The 22,569-nt window shown below is 36.3% G+C and overlaps 1 protein-coding gene across 5 annotated transcripts; it reads right to left on the reverse strand.

The window, feature by feature from the left end:
• Positions 1-7,591: 7,591 nt before the first annotated feature.
• On the reverse strand, positions 7,592-19,637 carry IPT2 (tRNAisopentenyltransferase 2). 5 transcript variants are annotated; one of them, XR_016044672.1, is made up of 11 exons: positions 19,452-19,637; positions 19,212-19,266; positions 12,028-12,107; positions 11,495-11,563; positions 10,785-10,881; positions 10,585-10,706; positions 10,095-10,169; positions 9,556-9,935; positions 8,510-8,585; positions 8,218-8,369; positions 7,592-7,981 (listed from the first exon to the last, which is right to left on the reverse strand). XR_016044672.1 is itself a non-coding variant. In XM_006832817.4 (11 exons), the coding sequence occupies exons 1-11, from the start codon at positions 19,602-19,604 to the stop codon at positions 7,835-7,837; spliced, it is 1,401 nt and encodes a 466-aa protein (XP_006832880.1). In that variant the 5' UTR covers positions 19,605-19,637; the 3' UTR covers positions 7,592-7,834. The 5 variants fall into 5 exon arrangements, 2 of the variants coding, with proteins under 2 accessions (XP_006832880.1, XP_088708313.1); XR_016044684.1 differs by having other exon boundaries at positions 10,504-10,706; XM_006832817.4 differs by having other exon boundaries at positions 9,556-9,930.
• Between the last annotated feature and the right edge of the window lie 2,932 nt (positions 19,638-22,569).

Consider the following 22,569-nt stretch of genomic DNA (forward strand, 5'->3'; position numbering starts at 1 on the left):
ACATAATGGCACTTAGAAGAGCTAACAAAACTCGATGTAGATCCCAAACAGATTCAGCAGCTCACAGACCATAACAGACATGATCAAGTAATAAGACAACAAACTCGATCAAACAACACGAAGATGAACTTTGATTTTTTGTTTTTTTTTTTTTTTTGGATGTGGCAGATTTTCCGTTTTCATAGGACATTTTTCAAAGGTGGAGTTGACAGATCCATCATATGAGGCGGTTTTACATAGGGTTTCATATCAAATTTCAAAGTGATTTTTTTCAGAGGCCGTTAGTCTAACGCTAGTTGATTTCAGAGGGAAGCCAGTGATGTCAGATATTGTGATTTTTTAGAAGCCATTTTTCAAATGGCTGTTTTCAATTGACATAAAAGTTAGCGTTTTAGATTTAACGGTTTTCATGGTATTTTTTATTTTATGATTTTTTGGAGGGTTTACTAACTAATCTGGCTAGGACTGAGCAAATGGGTAATTTTTTAAAGGCAAAATGGTTGTTCTTTAAAAAGGCATAACATGATTTTTTTTCCCTTTTTGTTGGTGTTTTTTGATATTTCATAAGGTCGATTTTAGGGGGTGTAGATCTTGTCCGTTTTGGGGTCTTTTATATTTTTATTTTATTTTACAATAAAAAAATTTATGAAAGCTTGTTGGAATTCCATTGGCACGAAACTAGGCTTTGATGAGAGAGGCTTATGGATGTTGAAGGTGGTATTTATTTCTCTCTCTAAAGGATGGGCTTAACAACGATAAAGCTTTAACCTCTATGAAACGTGAAGGCATGGCCCACCAGAAGGAACCTTTAACAAAAGGCTACCAGGGTAGAGAGAGACGAAACATCGAAAGGAGCTTTGAAGGACGTTTCCTTGAGACAGAGAGAGAAAAAAGCATCAAAACGGCAATTCGGTTTAGGGGAAATCGAACCAGGAACAAGAATTAGGTGCTTGCTGGAGTCTCAAGTGCTTGTTTTCCGCATAGGTTTAGGGGAAAATCGAATCAGGAACAAGAATTAGAGATGCTTGCTGGAGTCTCAAGTGCTTGTTTTCTGTAGATCGCTGGCCAGGATTCCGGCTAAGTCAAATTTCAGACAGATTTGGACCTTAAGATCAAAATCCAGAGACAACGATGATGAATCTTGCTTTGATACGATGTAAATAGTCTCAGTGTCCATTTTTCATTTTAGTATACAAACTTATGCTTTGATACCATGTAAATAGTCTCAGTGTCCATTTTTCATATTAGTATACAAACTTATCTTTTATAGACAAATTACATATAAGAAAATATAGAAATAAATACCAGATTTCTATACTATATTACCATAAATACAAGGTATTGTATCTACACTTCTTATGTATAATGATTACAATATATACCTCTCATAAGAACCTCTTATATAATATATAAAAAAAATATCTCCTTAGACTTTATTTTCAACTCACTTTTTTTTTAACCAAAAATTTGAAAACCTTTCTTCTAGCCTTCGAATAACTTTATTTATTTTTATTTCAACTTTTAACACAAACAAATTAAAAAAAACATTTTTTTTCTGACTCTCTCTCTCTCCTGACGCGTTTCAATCTCTCTCCATGTAAATCTCCCGAATCCCTCCCTCTCTTTTTCTCCACCCTCTATCTCTCTCTCCGCAACCAAAGCAGAAACTTTCGCCGAAAAGTTCACCAAGACTTCGTGGGTTTCGTCGCATTCCGGCCCTTTCACCAAAAATGACTTTCTGGTGCTGGAAAAATTTCTATTCTGGTATAAGAACACGCACTTCTCAGAGTAAACCCTAGCTTCTGATACACCATTACAGTCGCTTAGAGCTTTGGTTTTTGCTTCACTGATTCAGCGGGTGCAATTTCCAGGGTTTTGATCACTTCTGCATTGGGCAAAGTCATAAATTTTAGAGTTTGTTCCTTTGATGCAGACGCCGCGACTTGAGGAATTTGTTGAGGATTCAAGGCAATCTAGGGTTTCGGCGTCTTGAGGAATTTGTTGAGGATTCAAGGCAATCTAGGGCTTCGTTTAGGGTTTTCTGGAGCGGAAGTGGTAGGGTTGTCCCATTACATTGAGATGAAGCTGGAGAGAGAGAGATGAGACTCCGGTTGTGAGTGGCATTAAGAGTAGGAGGATTGGGAGGAGGTAGAGGGAGAGATTTGAAGACATTTGGAAGCAGGATGGAGTTGCAGTAAAGAGAAAGAGAGAGAGGGAAAGATGAAAGAGGCCCTATATTCTGGCCTTTCTCTCTCAAAGACTGAACACCACTCTCCCTCTCTCTAAAACGGTAACATCCATCTCCATTTCTACTCTCTAGCAAAGAATGAAAACAACCTCTCTCTCTCTACTCTCTCAAAGAAGGAAAATGGAAAAGAGAGAGAAAGAGTTGGGGGACATAGAGAGTGAGAGAGAGGGGTTTGAAGGAAAATGGAAAAGAGAGATAAAGAGTTGGGGAAAGAGAGAGAGAGGTTTGGGAGGTTGATAGGAGGAGAGAGAAAGGGAAACATGTAACTAATGTAAAGAGAGAGGTTTAGAAACACTGTTTTTTTTTTATTTGTTTGTCCATGCAAATTAGTAAAAAATAAATGAAATATGTTTAGGGGGATCAGAAGATATAATAGAATGAATTTCTTTGTAGTAAGATAAATTTTGCAAACTGAAAAATAAAAATAAGGCTTATAGAGATATTTTCTCAAATATATACTTTCCTTTTGAACCCTAAAAAACATTATGGAAAAAAAAGCTACATGTTCTGAAAGAAAAGCTGGAAAATAAACCTGTGGGCTAAAATAGGAACAATCCACGGGATCCATAAGGAATGGATGTAGTTTATCTAATTGAAAACATCCATCATGGATTGCTTAAAAGGGAGGAATCGTATTAATGGTCATGGGGACTCGAATACGAAATACTTTCATGTCATTGCCAACTTTCAATGAAGATCAAATGTACCTAGCTAAAAGTCTCGAGCGTCCCATACCAAGACAATGAGACAATGGAAGTCATCATAATTAGCCACTTTCAGACAGCATTTCAAAAGGAAGTTCGGCCCAACACAGATACTTCTTCTATCCTCTTCTTGAAACTATCTAGCTGAAGTGCCTAGCTGCAAAGGTTGTTCCAAATTCAAGAAATTAGAGAGGGTACAATCTCGCTAGGCAAAAACGAAGGCCCCTGGACCTAATGGTTTCCTATCACTTTCTTTCAACACATCCGAGGGATGAGCATTTTCTTTGGTTCCAGAAATTCTAAGGGTAAGGTGAACATAGCCATGAATGCCACCTTTATACACTCGTTCTAAAAAAGGATACGACCAAGTCCCTACCCTGTCTCGTGAGTCTTAGCCTATACAAAATGCTGACCAAAGTTCTCTAGCATCATGGCCAAGGGCTGTGCTCCACGAGGTGGTAGTCCTCCAATAGTCTTCCTTTGTCACATATTGTCAGATATTAGATACAATATTGGCGGCTCATTAATTTGTGGGCTCTAGGCACAAGGACAATAGACCAAAGAATAATCCATAAGCTACATTAGGATAAAGCCAATAATAAAATTAATTGGAACATCTGTCGAAAATTATGAAGCTAATGGATTTGAGAGTCAAATGGCAAACCTGGATCGAAATGTGTATGAAATCCACTCATTTTTGTGTTCTTATTAATAATAGTGCTCGTCTTTCGAGCCTCAAGAGGTATAAGACAGGGGACCCCTTATCCCCCTTTGTATTCACTGAAGTAGCTGAATCCTTTGATAATATACTAATGGCCAGAAACAATAAAGGTATGATGCCAGGATTCCACTAAACACCAAGAGGCTTAGTAGTGTTACATCCGCAATATGCAGATGACACTTTAATATTTTGCAACACTGTGGAATGTCCTCTAATGCTTTGAGGTAGTGATGCCTGAAAAATGCGTCATTGAAAGCATATGATAAGTTGAAGAGCCTAAAACACTGACCCATCGGGATCAATTTTCCCTAGATTCCTCCATACGGTGGGAAAATGGTTTATATATAATTAGGATTCAATAAGGAGTTCCAGGGATTTTCTATCCCTATTACCATTTACATCAAACTGATATGCAGGTTCGAATACCTTGGATTCAGGTCTTCAAGTACATACAAATTTAAGAAAAGAAATATATGGGGAATAAATGCTCACAACCGAGGCTATCTTGATTACCCCTTGTTGGCAAATCAGGATAACTCAAATCCCTACTTGATGTGGTGAGAACCCCACAACATTGAATCCAATACCCAAATAAAATACCTAAGAACAACAATGTGTGTGTGCAATATATTTAGAAAAAATAAAGAAACAAGAAAGACAAGTAAAATGCGAAATCACCAAACTTCAACACAAATAAGAGTGAAAGAAAACATAATTACGTGGTTCACCCAAAATGGGCTACGTCTACAATCAAGAGGGCAAAGATGCATTCACTATCCAATGAAGAAATTTACAAGTTTGGGGTTTTATAGAGATTACCTCATACAATAGCAATGAAAGTTCAAATAGATATTTTTTACCATAATACCACCATCAATCGAATCCCCACTTAGTCACCGTTGACCAAGACTGTCACCACAAAGAATCGTGATCAAATCCTGCCCAATACAAGGGCCACAATGGTGCTAGGGTTTGTACAAGAAACCCCTAATCTCTACCTCCCAAAACTTCTCTACACTTTTTTTTGTTCTTTTCTTTATGTTTTCTTTCTCCAAAAATGCTTTTTATGGGCCTCCATAAAAGGCCCATTTTCTATGACAAAAATACCTTTTAACAAAAGAGAAAATATTAAATGAGGGTGATTTGCATCACCGTCCCAACAAATTTACACCTTGATGCAAAGTCACACCTTTGCTTCTAAACATATTTGGTTATTCCCTTTTTGAAAAACCTAAGGAACTTAGCCAATTTCACAAGCTCTAGCCCAATAATCTCCATGTGTATGCTTTGCTCATCTTCCTTCATGCTTATGCTTCTCAAGCAAACTCCACCTTCTTCAACACTCTCATTCTTGAGTTCTTGAGGCCATCTTGCCTTCACACATGCTCTACTGAAAAATTTTCTGCACACTTACAACTGGTGCTTGATCTCATATCATCGAGATCCCTTACATAAGTCTCCCGCGAAGCCTTATTTATATTTATAACCTTGGCAATGCTTGCCCATACTTCTCAAACTTTGAAGTACCCATTTCACTCCATTCCATAATTTTTTTCTTAGGCTAAACACAAGCCAATCAAGAAAACTACAAACAAGTGAAATAACAAATCTTATACAAATCATGGCAATAATCAAGGTCAACATGCAACACTCTAATTACATCGGCCCTTCTTTCACCAAATTTAAACATTGGCCCAAAGAAAATCCATGTGGTGTTTCTGGCTTCACATCCCCTTGTGAAGTCCTAAATCTTCAATTTTTCCATCTTGCCAAATATCTTCATCAAGACCTTGCTTTATGCCATCGAGATCTTCTATTGCCAAACCATGTACCTCCTTTTGAGTTTCTTATTTCTTTACAACCAAATTTACCTTTTCACTTACAATTGTGCTCCCTAATAATTTATAGGGTAAAGAAAAATATCAACACCAAAAGGCATATATGACTTTTTCTTATTTGAAAATTTTAAATAATGGCTAAGCATGATTATGACCTCCTTGTACTAAAAATAAATGGTTGCATACTAGACAAACCCTCTTCTTATTTTAAAATTTTAAGATACTCTTCTGTCCCCCCAATATCAATCTCATAGAAGAATGATTTAGAGCTCAAAAAATGCTGCAAATCAAATCCCCTTCATGGCAAACTCTGAACCATCCATCTACGGAACTATTAGGTATGCTCCCCTCCCCATAAAACTCTAAGCCATCCATCTATGGATCTATTAGATATGCTCCCCTCCATGGCAAGCTCTGAACTGTCCATCTATAGAACTATTAGGAATGCTCCCCTCCATGGCAAACTCTGAACCGTTCATCTATGGGACTATCAGGTACCCGGTTTTGAGAGCTTTAAAGAATAGTAAGTTTTTGGGTGTTGAACCATTCACTTTAATGGCTGGCTGGTTCTAAATTTTTTTTTTCCTAAATTCTTTTCCATATATTTTGGCTTGCAGGTGCAACATCGAACTCAAAAGGAAAATATTTAATGGAACAATTGCACAATTGGTAGACAAAACACTATGGGATTTAATTCACCCCAGAACCATGGGGACCACCTTTTTACATCTCTAAAAATCACTTTGAAAGAGAAAAAACATCGACTTGGAAGATCAGAAGATATTCCATACCCCTAGCCAGTTCAGGCTCGAACATTAGACCATTCATTTGAATAAAAACATGATTTAGGAATTTTGCAACTCAAAGATGTTTTTTTTTTTTTTTTTTTTTTTGTTGGTAAACACAAGAATGGCACAATCACTCCATCCATTAGGTCCAAGTTTCGAGATTTTTTTCTTTGTTTGGACTTCGGGTCTAGTTTGGTCAATAGCATACCTCCAGCCACTCAATCATACATCCTACAATCAGAAACTAGTTGTGACTTCCTTATACTAAAGATAAATGGACTCATTGTATATTTTTCTTTCCTTTATGTATGACCTTACCCAACCAACAAACCGAGGGCACAAAAGCATCAAGAGAGGGATTGGACACAGATGGGAATTCTTAGGGCAAGCCCGGACTCAAGAGCACAGCTAAGCTCACAGCCAGCAGTGAAGGATCAATGCGGCGGCTAGGCCAAGACAAGGATCGAGGAAACCTTAGATGCAAGTATGGATGAACATAATAAATACAACAAAACAAACACAAACCGACGGAACTACTTACAAAACTGCGATTGATTAGGCAGAACTGCTGAAGCTAGTTGGGTAAGGTGGTCGGGTTGTTCACATAGGCATGGTAGTCCTCAACTGCTTCAAACTTGTCAGGCTGCCGTCAAAGTTTGTGATAGTTGTTTGGTAGGCAATACTGCATGCCCCCATTATTTCCTCAAAACCTGAACCTAACCCTAAATCTTCCCCTACATGGAACATGAGACTCGAAAGAATTAAGCCGAAGCTCCTCAAAAATAGCCTTCTCCATGAAGATCTCCCATACGCTCCACCCAAATTTCTTCAAAACCATCACTTTCCCTCTGCAAACCATCCCGATCCAATTTTGCCTGCCCCTTTAACTCTTGCCAGAAGCTTCTCAAAAGAAATTGATGAGAAGCAACTCGTCAGCGATAAAATTTGAACCAGTAGATTCCTTACTCAAATTCAACCCCACTCTATTTCCAATCAAAACAGACCTCTTTATGCTCACGAGCTTTCAAAGACAGCAATCATGGATCAAAACCCTTCACCTTTACATGATATTCCTTACTATTAATACCACCATAATTTAGGTTCGTCTTTGCCAAACATGATCAGTTGAATGGTGAGTTTTTCACTGTAAATTGGGTCATCATTGTTCTTCTGAGCAATCCAATTATCCATAATCGTCAAATTATGCACCTTCTAACAGCCACTTGGTCGATGAACCACGTAACAATAATTTGATCCCAATGGACCACCATACATGAGATCTAACAAACATAGAGTCGAGAAAACGAGCATCAAATTAGAAGTATGACTGGCATAAGAAATCGACAATTGTGCATACTAACTGTCACAAACAGAGGAGACTATACCACACTCAATTAACAACAACCCACAATCAACCAAAAACACATAAAAGGCCATATAGGTGCAAACCACAGTAAACATCTATGGGGGGAGAGAGAGAGAGAGAGAGTCCCCATAAGATGGTCTGCTTGGTATCTAGTTGAAGTTGATGGGAGCTAACAAGAAGAGTCATCAGGAAGTTGTGTTTGCATATTTACAGTTTGAGATGCCCTCTTGAGGCGTGCAACCCGCCTACGATGGCCACGACCCTGTCTGTGCTGCTCCCATTCATGAGCTCCTCGTAGAACACGAAACCCACAGTACTGCAATTAATTCTCATGAGATAATCACCCACAAAAGTTCGGGTAAATCTCAATCTCTCTCTCTCTCTCTCTCTCTCTCAACAACAAAAAAGAAATGGAAATAAATGTGGCAATCATGTTGACCCCCCAACCCCTTCCTCCTCACACACACACATGTGCGCGCACGCACACACATCCAATGAAACAAATCAAAGGGTCACAATTGTAACACTCTAGAACTGATGAAGCATACTGACCTCACAGATATATTGGGTCCACAAATCCCTTGATGCCAAATTGCTAATCTTTTCCGACTGAATTCCTACAGTGGCTTCATCTGACAAGAAAGACTTAATAGTATCCACACAGGGTTCAACTACTAGCTTTAGCCATGACTCGCTCGATTTGCCTGCACAGAAAGAGAGAGAGAGAGAGGTATGTAAGGATTATCAGTGGAAGCTAAAGAATTGAGAAAGGAAACCGCTCTCTGACAAGAACAATATTATTCTGAAAGAGCAATTCATTACTAAGAAATAATGTGAGGCATACATATGAAGAAGTCCGTCGCATCGAAGTAGTGAATGTTCCATCCAAAGTATGCCATTAATCTATTGAGCCTCCGTTTCTGGAAAGTTACCACAAATTGTCAATCATCAGCTGAAAATACTGAACCATCTTCATGTTATAGACTAAAGAAATTGTGACTTTTTTTTTCCCTCAGGGCAAGCTCTTTGTGCCCCCATACAAGCAAATGAGTTTGAAGACCGACACTCATGATCTTGATTAAGGGCTAAGAGAAAGCCAATAATAATATCATACATTAATTACAGTCTGACGAGAATAATTGATGCTAGTTTATGACAAAGTTAGCAGCTCACTTCCAAACATCCAGTCAAAGATCAGATAGTTGTTAGTCTCTAGACAAATATAAATTATGTATACAGAGACATGTATCATGGTTTCCCTCTTTCCAGCCATTAACTTATTAAAAAATGTACAGCACTACAAATAGTTGAAATTGCATATATGATGAAGTTTGAACTACAACACAATATAGAATCTCCTTGTCCATAATTAAACCACTGGAGAAACATCCTTGCATAACATACAATCCCAGAAACCAATCCTACTGCCTCACCAATCCAAAACCTAATATCCTTCTCAAACCCTAGAACCAACCCTACTAAGAGTAATATCTTATTTAAAGGAAAACAAATGAGTTTCTGAATTATTATTAAAAGAAAAACAAATGAGCTTCACTATCTACAGTGAAAAAAGCAATAATGTCAGGTTTTGAAATGGTTATGAGCAGTTTGGAAATTGGAAAGTGGTCAAACTGGATTAACAGAGATAATTAACAAATACATAGACTCGACATTAACATTCTACTAAGTCTGAACCATGGCACATTTTGGCCAAATGTATGATAACAATTATGGTGTGGACACTGATTGGTAATTCGCTTTTCCTAATTCCCATTTCATACAGGATCAAAACTTAACTAAGGAACATTCTAACACAAATAACAAAGGCAAACTTAAATAAATACAATGAAGTTATGAGTTATCTGAACAAGAAAGAACAATCACACTCACTTGACGTCTAACAAGTCTGCGTGTGTTTGCCTTCATCTTGTCAATGGCTCCACATAGCAAAACTTTGTCATTGCTTTCTACAGAATTAATGAGTGCCCTTATGTCTGGATTTGGGATATCGTTAGTTTCCATGCAACTTTGTTGAGTAGGGTGGTAAGATCTAAAGAACTCCTCAAACTCGCGAACGCCAATGGCTTGCCGTAATCCTCTAGTATAATCAGCATTTGGTTGGTATATTTCACAGACTTCATTTAATAAACCGTCATTGATCATGCTTTCAACTCTCTGCTCAACAAATGTATCTAGTACACACAGAGAAGCATCCACCCAGAGAAAACAGCAATCAAATCGGAAATTATCTGATCTACCCCACTTCTGCCCTGCCAAATTCAAACATCAAAGCATTATTTCCATGTAACAATTCTGTCAAACGGTTTATTGAAAACATTGTCATATGGTTTCTAAAGAAAGATACAACAAGCGAAAAAGTTCATTTGATAATTAATCAAAGTGGTAAGCAATTAAACAGGTGAACAAACCTCTGAGCCCTTTCCCTGAAAGAGTTTACTAGGGGGGATTCCTGTAGTTCCATAAAGATGAAGGTAATGATTTATCTGCAGAAACCAAACATAGCTTACAAAATGGACAAAGGCACATTATATCTTATCCACCAAAAAGAACTCTTGACACATAAAGGTCCCCCAAAAACCAAAATAAGACAATTTCTAACTCAATACACTAGAAGGTCAGCGATGTAAATGCAGGCTTGCAGAGACAACCCCTAACAAGTTCTACATGTAAGTAGGACATGCATGGGAATCAAGTTGAGTGTAATGCAATCATGAAGGAGGTTAGAACAGTGAAGCTAATAAAGATGGGGTAAATGACGTGGTTGTAGAATAAATAGCAGAAAGCTATGATAATCCAGATACGGTAAACCAATTTTACCCAACAAGGACCAAATTCCAAGAGCTAAATGAAACATTTCAGTCCTCAACAAGCACAAACTGGAATAGATTCCAGTCTTACTTTTCGCTGGTCATTTGGATGAATCCTTTTCGCTGCATCAGGATCAATCTCTTTAAGACGGTCATAACCATGATTTACATGATCATGACTGGAGTCACAAGTTACATCTGGTCTCACTTCTCCTGAAAGAAGAAGATTATCAAAATTGCGGACAAACTAAGATTTGAATTTTGAGCATAAACAAATATTTGATTTGTTACCTAGAGGTTCATTATGAAAGCATTCATCCACAGATTCTATCATGCATTCATCCATTGATTCGATCATGTCATCATGCAGAAAAGGAGTCACAAGAGCCTGATCATGTTACACGAGTCATTAGCTAATAATAAGATTCATTTAAAAGCAATATGATGACATTCAGAATAAGAAAAATTCTACGGAGCTCAATACCAGCTACAAGAAAAAATCTACAGAGCTCAATATCTCCTGAGTTCAGTACTTGAGAAACTGGATCATAGTACAGCATAACTTGGTAGTTCAACCCCCAACCCAAACCCACCCAACCACCACCCCCCTCTCCCCCCCCCCCCCCCTTCCCCCCAAAAAAAAAACACACAAAAAGAAAAAAGAGAAGAAGAAGAAGAAACAAAGGAATTCATATGTTTGCAGTCCTCAAAGCAAATGCTACTAACAATAAATTTAGTAGCATAGCTTTAAGCAAGGGTACCATTCTTTTTCTCCCTGACATTATTATTTGTTTTGCCCAACAATGTAGTGAACATTTCCCAGATTTGTGATCACCAAATAGCAATAAAAGCAAAATCAATGAAAAGACATGTAATGTAGTTATTGTAGCCAAAAATAATATTCATTGAATCCTTTTATAGGCTGCGGATACTCTAAATTATGTAGGAAACATCATTTACTTTGCAAATATTACATGAGCTCAAAACTCATGGATAAATACCTGAATATAGTAATTGGTACCACCAACAACTATAGGCAAACCATTGCGAGACCATATCCCTTCTATTATCTGGATTGCAGCGGTACCAAAATTTCAAGCCAAATACAAGGATATAAGAAGTTTGTACATCTAACCAACAAAGTTAAACTTGTGCTTAATGTGCACGCTAGAAAACAAAGCAAAACACCTAAACCTGATTTCGGAAAACCAAACCTTACCCCCATCAAAGCACTGCTGCAAAAATAATTGAGGAAAATTTATCGAATTGCCAACAAGATGAACAATTTAACACTTTACCCATATCTTTTGATTTAATTTCATATCTAAACAAAACACGTGGTCTTGTGTTGGAATAGTAGCAATTGGGCAAAATGTAAAATACTTCATCTCCCATGGATATTTTAACAAATTTCCCTAAATTAAATATCAGATATATGTGTGTAATAATGTAATAAAACGTGAAAAAGGAAAAAAAAAAAAAGTTACATGTTAACAATCAGAAACCATTCAAATAGAAAAAGAAATACACTCACAGGAATGGCCATATCACGGAAGTCCTTGGATGTAAAATCTCTATTTGCTCCAATGATCCCCAAAAGATGATGTGGAATCCCTGATTGCAGAATCACAATCAAATAAAAAAAGAATTGCTAAGAAGAATAATATATGTACCAACAAGAACCAACTCATTTCCCATTAAGAAGATCAATAGGATTACAAGCAAGAGCATATAAACCAATTCCAACTACCAGCATTACTTAATATGTAAAATTTTCTGGTATCAAGACAATGAGAAATCAAAAGGAAACTTGGACACTCATGAAAATCTAAATACTGAATGCCTATTTCACAAGATAATATTTATAACCATAGCTCTTACAACCCAAACTCCTTTGTTATGTTTGTAGAGGATAAAATCCAAAGTTTGGGACAAATACAAAGGAACTGCCTACGTCCATAGGGTTCCAAAGTTCACTTCCACTAATGAGAAAAATACCATGCAAGTATGGAGAATGCAAGGGTTTACATGTTCTCTTTCACAAGCCCTAAAACAAGTTTTTTTCTCTCAAAACACCCAGCCAAAGGACTAAAGAAAACTCAAGACAATTGCCTACGTGATTCGGCAATTGCCTACTTCCACAAGGCAGCAAAGTTCCCTTCCACTAATCACAAAAATACCATGCAAGTACAAAGAATACATGCCTTTGCAAGCTCTCTCTCACAAGCCTTAAAATAGGGTTGTTTTCTCTCAAAACACACACCCAAAGGACTAAAGAAAACTCACCCTTTTCTCTCTATTTCTTCTTGTAATAATTTTCTCTCTCTCTATAAAACACTTCTATAAAGAGGAGACCCACGTGACCCATCTTTCTCTCTCTATATCCTTGCCTAATTTTAATAGATTTCCCTAACTTCTAATCTCTCAACTTATTAATGTGAAACTTTCAAAAAAAAAATATTTCCCTAACTTATAGGAGTTAGTTTCCCACAAAATAGGAACTCCTCATTTGCCTCAACCTAATCACACGATTTCCAAAACCATAAGGATTCAAAGCCCATAATAATAGGAAACCCATATTTTTAAAAAATATGGCTTCACTGCTTTAATATTCTACTGCTTGAAGACATGTTTCCACTCTGACTACTATGCTCCGTGAAACTCCTGCCCAACAGTTACTAATCTTCAAGTAACCACAAGCCCCAAGAAAGTCTTGTACCAAGTGAACTTCCCCTTCTCAATTGACTTAGTGAACATATGTGTCAAATTGTCAACAATATAAATTTTCCACAATAAAATTCTTCCATCCTCTACCACATCGCAAACAAAGCGCTATCGAACATCAATATACTTAATCCTATTATGAAAGGCCACTCTGGTAATCACAATAATATGATATCCCTTCTTGCACAACTTGGAAGTCACCATGTAACCCATTTAGCCAAATTGCTTCTTTAGATGCACGAGTAAGTAAAGTACACTTAGCCTTTGCAGAACACAAAACCACCACAAACTTCTCATTCATAATAGTACAAAAGGTGGCAGGGGCATTTGTTAAAACCTCGCTATCCAACTAACTAATTGCACCACCTCCCAAAGAAAAACATACTCGGTAGAGCCCTTCTTTTATCCAAGTCACATGCAAAATCAATACCAACATAACCAACAACTTTCAAATCCATCCTACTGTAGAAAATACCAGCATTATAATTTCCCTTCAAATAACAAAGGATCCATTTGTTGGCTTTCTTTCTTCTGCATGGAATTGTCATTGGAAATAATATCTCGGCTAATAATAATCTTGTGGTCAGTAGGATCCCCACAATTTGTACCCACTAGTACCATCAATATAGACAAGAGAAACACATTTTTGGATTTGGCATCCAACTCTATTCTCTTCTCCTTTGCAATCAAAGAGTATGCATCACACCCAAAAACATGGAGGAATGAAAAATCAGCACGTTTACCTGTCCAAATCTCTTATGGTGCCTTGTAGTCAATAACAACACTGGGAGACCTATTAATTAGGAAACAAGATGTACGAACGGCTTCTACCCAGAAACAATGCCCTAACCCTGCACCACCCAACTTACACCTGACATGCTCTATAATGGTACAACTCATCCGCATAGCAACACCATTTTGCTGAGCTTTTAACCCAGTGATGAGGTTTTTATCGCGAAGTATCTTGAGTCCATGTTCGCTCATGTGATCCAAATGTGCATATGCCACGCGATGACGGAGTCCATCTCTAGAATATCATCCTATCTGAAGATTGTTTCTCCAACAAGTCTGTCCAAATTGCCTATTAACTTTACTTTTGCAACCACTAGTTCTCCGTTTGAAATTTTCAGATATCTATTTCCACCTATAAACTTGAAACATTGCTCATCAAATTTTCCCAAATATAAGAGACTCCTGAAACCCAGAACATGTCTGCCACCCAAAATAGTGCATGTTTGAACATTTTGATTCTCACATCTCTGACTACCTTTATTTTATATGAGTCATTGTTTCCCATGTAAACAATACCTCCATCAGGCGATTGGTATTTATAAAACCAATCCTTGTGTGAAGTCATGCGAAAGGGTGAACTTGAATCAAATAGCCAATACTACAAAATTTCCTTCCTGCCAATAGAAAAGATTTTTCCATCTTCAAAAAATTCAATTTCTTCTACTAGATTTCCTTAAGATTCAAACTTGGCTTCTTATGAGGACAAGATTTAGGGGCTTCCAGGTTTCTTTTTTGTGCATTAGGATATTTCTTCACATCGCCTAAATTTTCACAACCCCAACCCTTCACTTTCCTCGACTTGGATCTTGACTAACCCCTTCATGTAGTTCTCTCCATTAATCTACCCCATGCTACAAATACATTCCCAAAGGATTCCTTACCAGACCTAGACTCCTCTGTAAGAAGAGTTGAAAGAACAAAATCAAATTCAAGAGACTTTGCACCACTGAGATTCATGATCAACCCATCCCATGATTTTGGCATAGAACAAAATAATATGGCTGCTTTATCTTCCTCACTGATTTTTGCATCTAATGCCATCGACTTGCTAGTCACGGCATTAAACTCAAGTAACCTTGCTAATCAAGGCATTAAACTCAAGGATTCCTTACCAGTCTTTCGCCTAGACTCCTCTGTAAGAAGAGTTGAAAGAACAAAATCAAATTCAAGAGACTTTGCACCACTGAGATTCATGATCAACCCATCCCATGATTCTGGCATAGAACAAAACAATATGGCTGCTTTATCTTCCTCACTGAATTTTGCATCTAATGCCATCAACTTGCTAATCAAGGCATTAAACTCAAGTAACCTTGCAAAGAAGCATCATCACTCATCTGGAGATTATAAAGTTGTTGACAAAGAAAAATTTTATTAGAAAGAGACTTACCTTCATAAGCATTTTTCAGCCTATCCAATAAATCTTTTGCCATATTTTGAGGAGACATTGAATAAAACAAATTCATCTAAGGCCGAAATAATATTTGCCTTGGCCAAATTATCCTTCTCATCAAACTCCACATCATCCATCTTTATAGGTTTCTTGACTTTGCCATTTAAAGCCACTACACAATTATTTTTTGCCAACATCACATGTATCTTTAACTTCATGGTTGAGAAATTCGAACCATCAAATTTTGGGATTTTATATTTGGTTGAACTTCCTCCAACCATCTTCAAAGATTTGTGATCCGCCGACAAACGTGTCCAGCAAATATCTCAGACCCTAAGGCTCTGATATCAAATGTAGAGGATAAAAATCAACGTTTGGGAAAAATAAAAGGGAAAGAAAAATAGTGAAGAAAATTAAAAGAGCAAAACACCAAGGTCTACATGGTTTGGCAATTGCTTGCGTCCATAAGGCAATAAAGTTCTCTTGTACTAATCAGAAAACACTATGCAAGAATGGAGAGTACAAGGCTTTCAAGCTCTCACAAGCCCTAAAACAGGATTTTTTCCCTCTAGAATACCTACCCAAATAACTAAAGAAAACTCACCCTTCTCTCTCTTTATTTTCTTGCTTTAATTTTCTCTCTCTATAAATCACTTTTATAAAGAGGAACCCAAGAGAAGACCCACATGAGCCATCTCATTCTCTATATCCTTTTTCCTAATTTTAATAGTTTTCCCTAACTTATAGGATTTAGTTTCCCATAAAATAGGAACTCCTATTGTGCCTCAACCTAATCAGGTGATTTCCCAAACCATCAGGATTCAAACCCCATAATAATTGGAAACCCATAATTTTAGGAAATATGGCTTCACTATTTTAACAATGTTGATAGAGCGCAGAACACGTCGATTACCCCCCAAGATTCATAGATTGCCAACTTCATCATCATCATCATCATCGTCAAAGTATTTTCCCAACTAATTGGGGTCGGCTACACGAATCCTGACCCACCATTCTGCTCTATTAAAGGTCATATCTTCAGTGCGACCATAAGTCCTCATATCTTTTCTCACTACTTCCAACCATGTCCTTTTGGCCCCTTACCCTTTTTGAGCCTTCAACTTGAACTAACTCACACCTCTTAATAAGTGTTGTACTGGGTCTGCGCCACACATGGCCAGCCCACCTAAGTCTACTCTCACTCATCTTATTGCCTATTGGTGCCACACCTAAAGTTATGGACGACTTAACTAGGCACCCATAAGTCATCTATAACTAAGACAAAGAGGTATGGGCTCAATGCTGACCCCTGATGTAGACCTATTGTCACTGAAAACTCACTCATCTCTCCACTAGTTGTTCATACACTAGTTAGCGTTCCATAGTACATATCTCTCACCCAGTCGACATAGTGTCGGAAGACTCCTTTCTTTTTCAACACCCACTAAATCAAATCTCAAGGTATTTTATCATAAGATTTCTCTAAATCAATAAAAACCATGTGGAGGTCTTTCCCTTTGCCCTTAGACCTTAGACCATGTGGCCAAGATAATAATGGTGTGAATTATCGCCCATCCAATGTCTTATAATGCACAACAAACACTAACAAGAAATCAAATACTAACACAGATAGTGTGAATCCATTGAGGTGATCAAATTCTTGGAAAGAATCCAATGGGGAATCAAAATCCTGACCAACCTCATAAACTTAATGTGGTGTAAAGTAATGAATGTAGCATTGAGTAACAAAGCCATACCAAGAATAGCAATAAACAAAATTTGCATAACACAACTTAGAGATATGATAGAACCCAGCCATTAATTAGTTACTGTAGTATGAGATTTACATTTGCGGTATGGAGGATCCTAGGTATATTCTGACAAGTCAATACTTGATTTGTGCCAAAGCTTCAATCATTCCCTCTAGCCAGACCTGTGAAGCTCAAGTTGAGAGGAAGTTAAAAAAGAATCCAACATGGCAACCAGTTAAGGTGTTCGCCGGGATGAAGGATGGTATTATAACACGTTATGCTCGTGCATTGGAGATTAAAGAAGGTACTTTTCCAACAAATCGAGCTGTAACTTTGAGATCTCAATTCCAGCCATTGTTTACCGAGGCGAGCAGCCTGAATTTTGTACTATCATACATGGTTTCTCTAGAAACAAAGCACATTGTAAGGCCACTACCAATTGCAATTCTTTATAAAATTTGCTGACAAATTAAATGAAATCTTCCCAGATATGGTGTGTACTTTAATCAAGTATCTTGTTCTCGATTCTTGAGTTGCCATCCATAGTGAATACCACTTGGATCCGATAGAGGGAAAAAATTTGGAAAGATGTTAGGATAAGCTTGGCATTTAGTACAATTAGAATTAAAAACTAAGGACCTTTGATGGTAGTCTTGGGTCGAATTTCCTAATGATAAGAATTTAAAGTTAAGCATAACGTTGTTATAATATATGTTACAATACAATCACAAAGCATACTGCTAAGACTTTTCCTATTTACAATAGTTTAACAGAAGCATGTTGACTTCTTACCAAGGTTTAGGAATTCACCTCGGCCTTGGCCAAGGCGAGTTTCTTGGACTCAGCCGAGTCATGTACAGGGAAAATTAAAAAAAAATAAAAAAAATAAAAAAATAAAAAAATAAAAAATAAAAAAGGTTTAGAGGAGTAAATAAACCCAAAAGCAACCTTAAAGAGTCCAAATGAGCTTTTAAAAAGTGTATTAAAATTAAAAATAGAGTTAGAAAAATCTGATATACAATTGAGGACATTTTATAAAATCCAAGAAAAGGAAAATATAAAAACAGGAATTGTAGCTCATCTGGTAAAGCACTTGCTTTGTATGCGAGAGAGCATGGGGTTCACGTCCCTGCACCTCCAATTTCTTCTTTAGCCGACCCCAAATAATTGGGATAAGGCTTGGATGATGATGACGACGATAAAAAATGCTCACCAATCTTTGCCAAAAACAACAAAATTTAATGAAAAAATTATAAAACAATCCCATATTTTTTACAAAGTTTTGGGATTTTTTTTAATGTTTTTTATGTATGTCAAGTTTACACAAAACTTGGGGTAACCCAGCCTTGTCCATAGGGTGAGCATGGGCGAGGCCGAGTTACACACCCAAGTTGGAGTGGACTTGGGTGAGTCCCATAACACTGCTTCTTACATTGAACTCGGGCATTGGTTGTAGCTTCCTAGGAAACTTTTCTTTCACATTCATAATGTTCGTTAGGGTGTATCATTCATTAGATGGGTGGATGGATTTTAAATTTTAAATACATAACCAAGCAAGCAATTGAATGTGTAGAAATGTCTATCACCTTATGGGAAGTTCTTTGTTTTTCCACCCAAACTTTGAAGTATTATATGTTCAGAATATTGCACATAATAGCCATAACTTTCATACAGGAATGAGTAACTAGTTAATTTAAGAACCACTCATTTGAATCATAATTTTAAAATAATTACTTGAAAACGCATAAAACTTCAATAATTCATACAAATTCAGGAAAACTACACGACTGCAAACAAATGCACGAATAAGAGTAAGACGAGGGGCATGTAAACTCATCAAATTTCCAACTCAAATATTATAAAGAAGCTAAGTATCAAAATTAGATATTATACACAATCTAACAATCAAAAATTGATTATCTACCCAACTAAAACATAAGCCAAGAGAAAAGGAACAAAAAAGAAACCCAAATTATAGAAGAACGAAGAAAACCTGAAAAATCAGCAAATTCTCGAAAAAAAAAAATTTGAATCAATAAAGTTGGGCTTTTTTATTACCTTTCCTTTCTTCATATGTCACCTTATTAGTGAGAACATCCAATCCTTCATAGACCTGTAAACACAAACCAGGTAAGGCGCGATGAGTTAGAGTTAAGGTCATGAGAGAGAAAAGGACGACCATGAGAGCTAAAAACAGGATGAGTAGAGAGAAAGGAGAGGAAAGGATGAGGAGAGAGAAAGGAGAGGAAAGGATGAGGACAGAGAAAGGAGAGGAAAGGATGAGGAGAGAGGAAAGACCTGCATAGAATCAGCATTTACAATTTCGGCTGAAAAATGGGAGGCAAGATCAATAGCGAGCTTCGATTTTCCTGCACCAGTCGCCCCTAAAACGACCACAATTTTGGGTTTAGGGTTAGGGTTTATCAATGAATAAGCAACGTGCTCGTCCATAACAGAGAAAGACAGAAGGACAAAATAAATAAGCCAGGAAAGCACACTTGACGCAAAAGGAACAGAAAAATGGGAACCCCTCACTTTAAACTCGTTAGTTTTAAACGCGTCACTCGTAACCAGCGGTTTAAAAAACGGATCGTTGGGCCCAAAAAATCCATCTAGATCGGTGATTCGCATGAGGAAAAGATCGAATCGGTCGGATTATGCTATAAAAAAATATTTAAAAAAATTATTAAAATTTATTATAAATATTATTTTTTAGAAATTCAATAAGAAATCAGGTACTATATTATTAATTTTTCATTTTTTTCATCAATACGTGAATATTGAGATATTTTTCTTATGTATGAATTTATTTTAACCATTAAATTACATCACACAAAATAAAAATCATGGAACTATCATTGATGAAGTATATAATCATATATGGACTATAATAAAAAATAGCTTTTTATAAGAACATTTTAGTTTTTTTGATAAAAACTTTTTATTTTTTTTACAAGAAATGTTTGTCGTATTACTCTTTTTTCTTTTTTTTTTTAACGAGAACCTTTCTTTTGACAAAAAATACTTATTGTATTATTATTTTTTTATAAGAACTTTTTTTTTTGGACAATAACTTTTTATTACTTTTTTTTTTGAAAAAAACCTTTTATTTTTTTGACAAAAAAAAGAAATTTGACAAGAAAAACAATTGATAAGAACCTTTCATTTTTTTTTATAAGAAACTTTTTATTTTATTGATAAGAAAAAATTTGACAAAAAGCAAATTGATAAAAAAAAAAAAAGCCTTTCATTTTTTTGATAAGAAAAAAATTTGACAAAAAGCGAAATTGATAAAAAAAACCTTTCATTTTTTTCTTATGACAAAAAATACTTGTTGTATTATTATTTTTTTATAAGAAATTTTTTTTTTGACAATAACTTTTTATTGCTTTTTATTTTTTTGAAAAAAACTTTTTATTTTTTTGACAAAAAAATGAAATTTAACAAGAAAAGTAATTGATAAGAACCTTTCATTTTTTTTTATAAGAAACTTTTTATTTTATTGATAAGAAAAAAAATTTGACAAAAAGCGAAATTGATAACAAAAACCTTTCATTTTTTTTATAAGAAAAAAATTTGACAAAAAGCGAAAATGATAAATAAAAACCCTTACATTTTTTCTATAAGAAAATAATTTGACCTCAAAAAAATAAAATTAATAAGAAAACCTTTCTCTTCAAGAGGATTTAAACCAATGCCCTCCATACACAAAAAACATTTTATAACCAATAAGCCACATGCTACTTAATGATATTAAAAGCGCAAACAAAATATATAATATATTAAAATGCCTTCACATTGTCCCACATCGAAGAGGTAGAAAGAAATTATAGTGAATAAATACCTCTGTATAACTAATGATGATAACGCGTGCGAAGTGAGGAGAGTCACGTTTTATGTACTTTTTAAAATTTACAAAAATGCCCATTGAAGAATCGGCGGGCCATGAGAGAATCATGACATCACATGGCGATTTACGCCAGTTCTTCTCTAGAATCAGGCGATTTCCGGAATTTCACTGGAACCGGCACGGGTGACTCGCCGACTTTTGAATCACTAGGGGTAACTTTTGTTGCTTCGAGAGCGTGTGTACGATGCTCCTGCATGAGAATACTATATATTTACTCCCTCATACAAAAGACTTACTTGGGATATTTTCTTTCTTTTTTTTTAATTTTAGGGTTCATTTAAGTAGAATTAGATGATTATTTCCAAAGAGAGGAATTCGAATTTGGTGTTCTTAGACATCTAGATCTTTCCCTCAAAAAATTGGATTGTACCTCTATAATCTTAGGATACCCTATTTTTTTAGGCACATAGAAAATGAGTTTTTTTTTTTTCTTTGAGGTAGGTGAGTGGATTCTAAAAATTGTATCCCTGATATTTGGGAAAAAACAATAGCCAAAAGATATTATAATTTCACTTTCTATTTAATCGAAGGGGGAAAATCCCACTTAGGATTCAAAACTCGGGATGTAACCTCTTCAACCCATGGATTAACTTCAATAAATAAATAACTAATCTAATTGTACCCTCTATGCATTTGGAAAAAACAATATCGCGAGATTGAATAAAGGCTATCCAATTTTTAGATGGCAATATCTAAGTGTTAAAAAGCTCAAATTTCAAATTTTTTATTTTGAAAATAATCATCTAGTGATTCATAGGTGGTTCCCAAAATTTCAGATTAAAATAATCCTCCGATATATGTCTTCTTACCAAGGGAATAGAGGTAAATTATGCTTCCAACAGAGACCACTATACTTGCTCAAAAAATATTTTTCATAATTTTGTCGAGCTTGAGCTGGGCTATTCTGACCCTAGCTCAACAAAAGTCCCAATAAGGCCCGCCTATTTTGACGAGGCTAAATGGCCATGGCCTATTGGGCCTTGCTAATCAACTAAAAAATAAGGAAAATGTAGGGCTTGGCCGGGCCTATTGGATTTATGTGGCCTTTAAAGGCCTTATGAGTGTGTATTAAAATACTTTTATAGTAAAACATAAATTCAGTGGGATTATGGTCCCTCGAAGGCCATACTAAGAGAATGATGTTTGCTTATACCGGACTGTGCTTATCGATCTAAGCTAGTCGGTTGGAAAACCCAAGGTATTTGGGCATAAAGAATTAACCGATGAGGTTTTTGAGTCAACCCTTGATGAGGTCGAAGCTTATGCCTAAATGAGTAAGCCGATGGATTGTGTGACCCTTGTGTGTGATGGTAGGCCTACTGAGATAGGGCCAAAACCCCATCCATGTTCCATCACAAGGCATGCATATCGATAGATCGTTTGAAAAGCCAGATATCTACCTTTGGATGAAGCGTATGCATGTGTGAGAGATACCCCTATGCGTCATAGAGCTGTGGTCGCATCAAGTCGTGGTGAGCTTGACTTGTCTCTAGGGGAGGACCTGTA

The sequence above is a fragment of the Amborella trichopoda genome, chromosome 1 (genome assembly GCF_054954075.1).
Source record: "Amborella trichopoda isolate Santa Cruz 75 chromosome 1, AtrichopodaSantaCruz75HAP2 v2.0, whole genome shotgun sequence".
NCBI lineage: Eukaryota > Viridiplantae > Streptophyta > Magnoliopsida > Amborellales > Amborellaceae > Amborella > Amborella trichopoda.

What these genes read in the sequence shown, in the direction of transcription:
- IPT2 (XM_006832817.4), bottom strand. Translation starts at nt 19,604, where the DNA reads ATGGACGAGCACGTTGCTTATTCATTGATAAACCCTAACCCTAAACCC. An exon ending in GTACCAATTACTATATTCAG is followed by an intron (nt 10,882 to 11,494) that starts GTATTTATCCAT and finishes TAACATGATCAG; the next exon opens with GCTCTTGTGACTCCTTTTCT. An exon ending in TGCGACGGACTTCTTCATAT is followed by an intron (nt 8,370 to 8,509) that starts GTATGCCTCACA and finishes CTTTCTGTGCAG; the next exon opens with GCAAATCGAGCGAGTCATGG.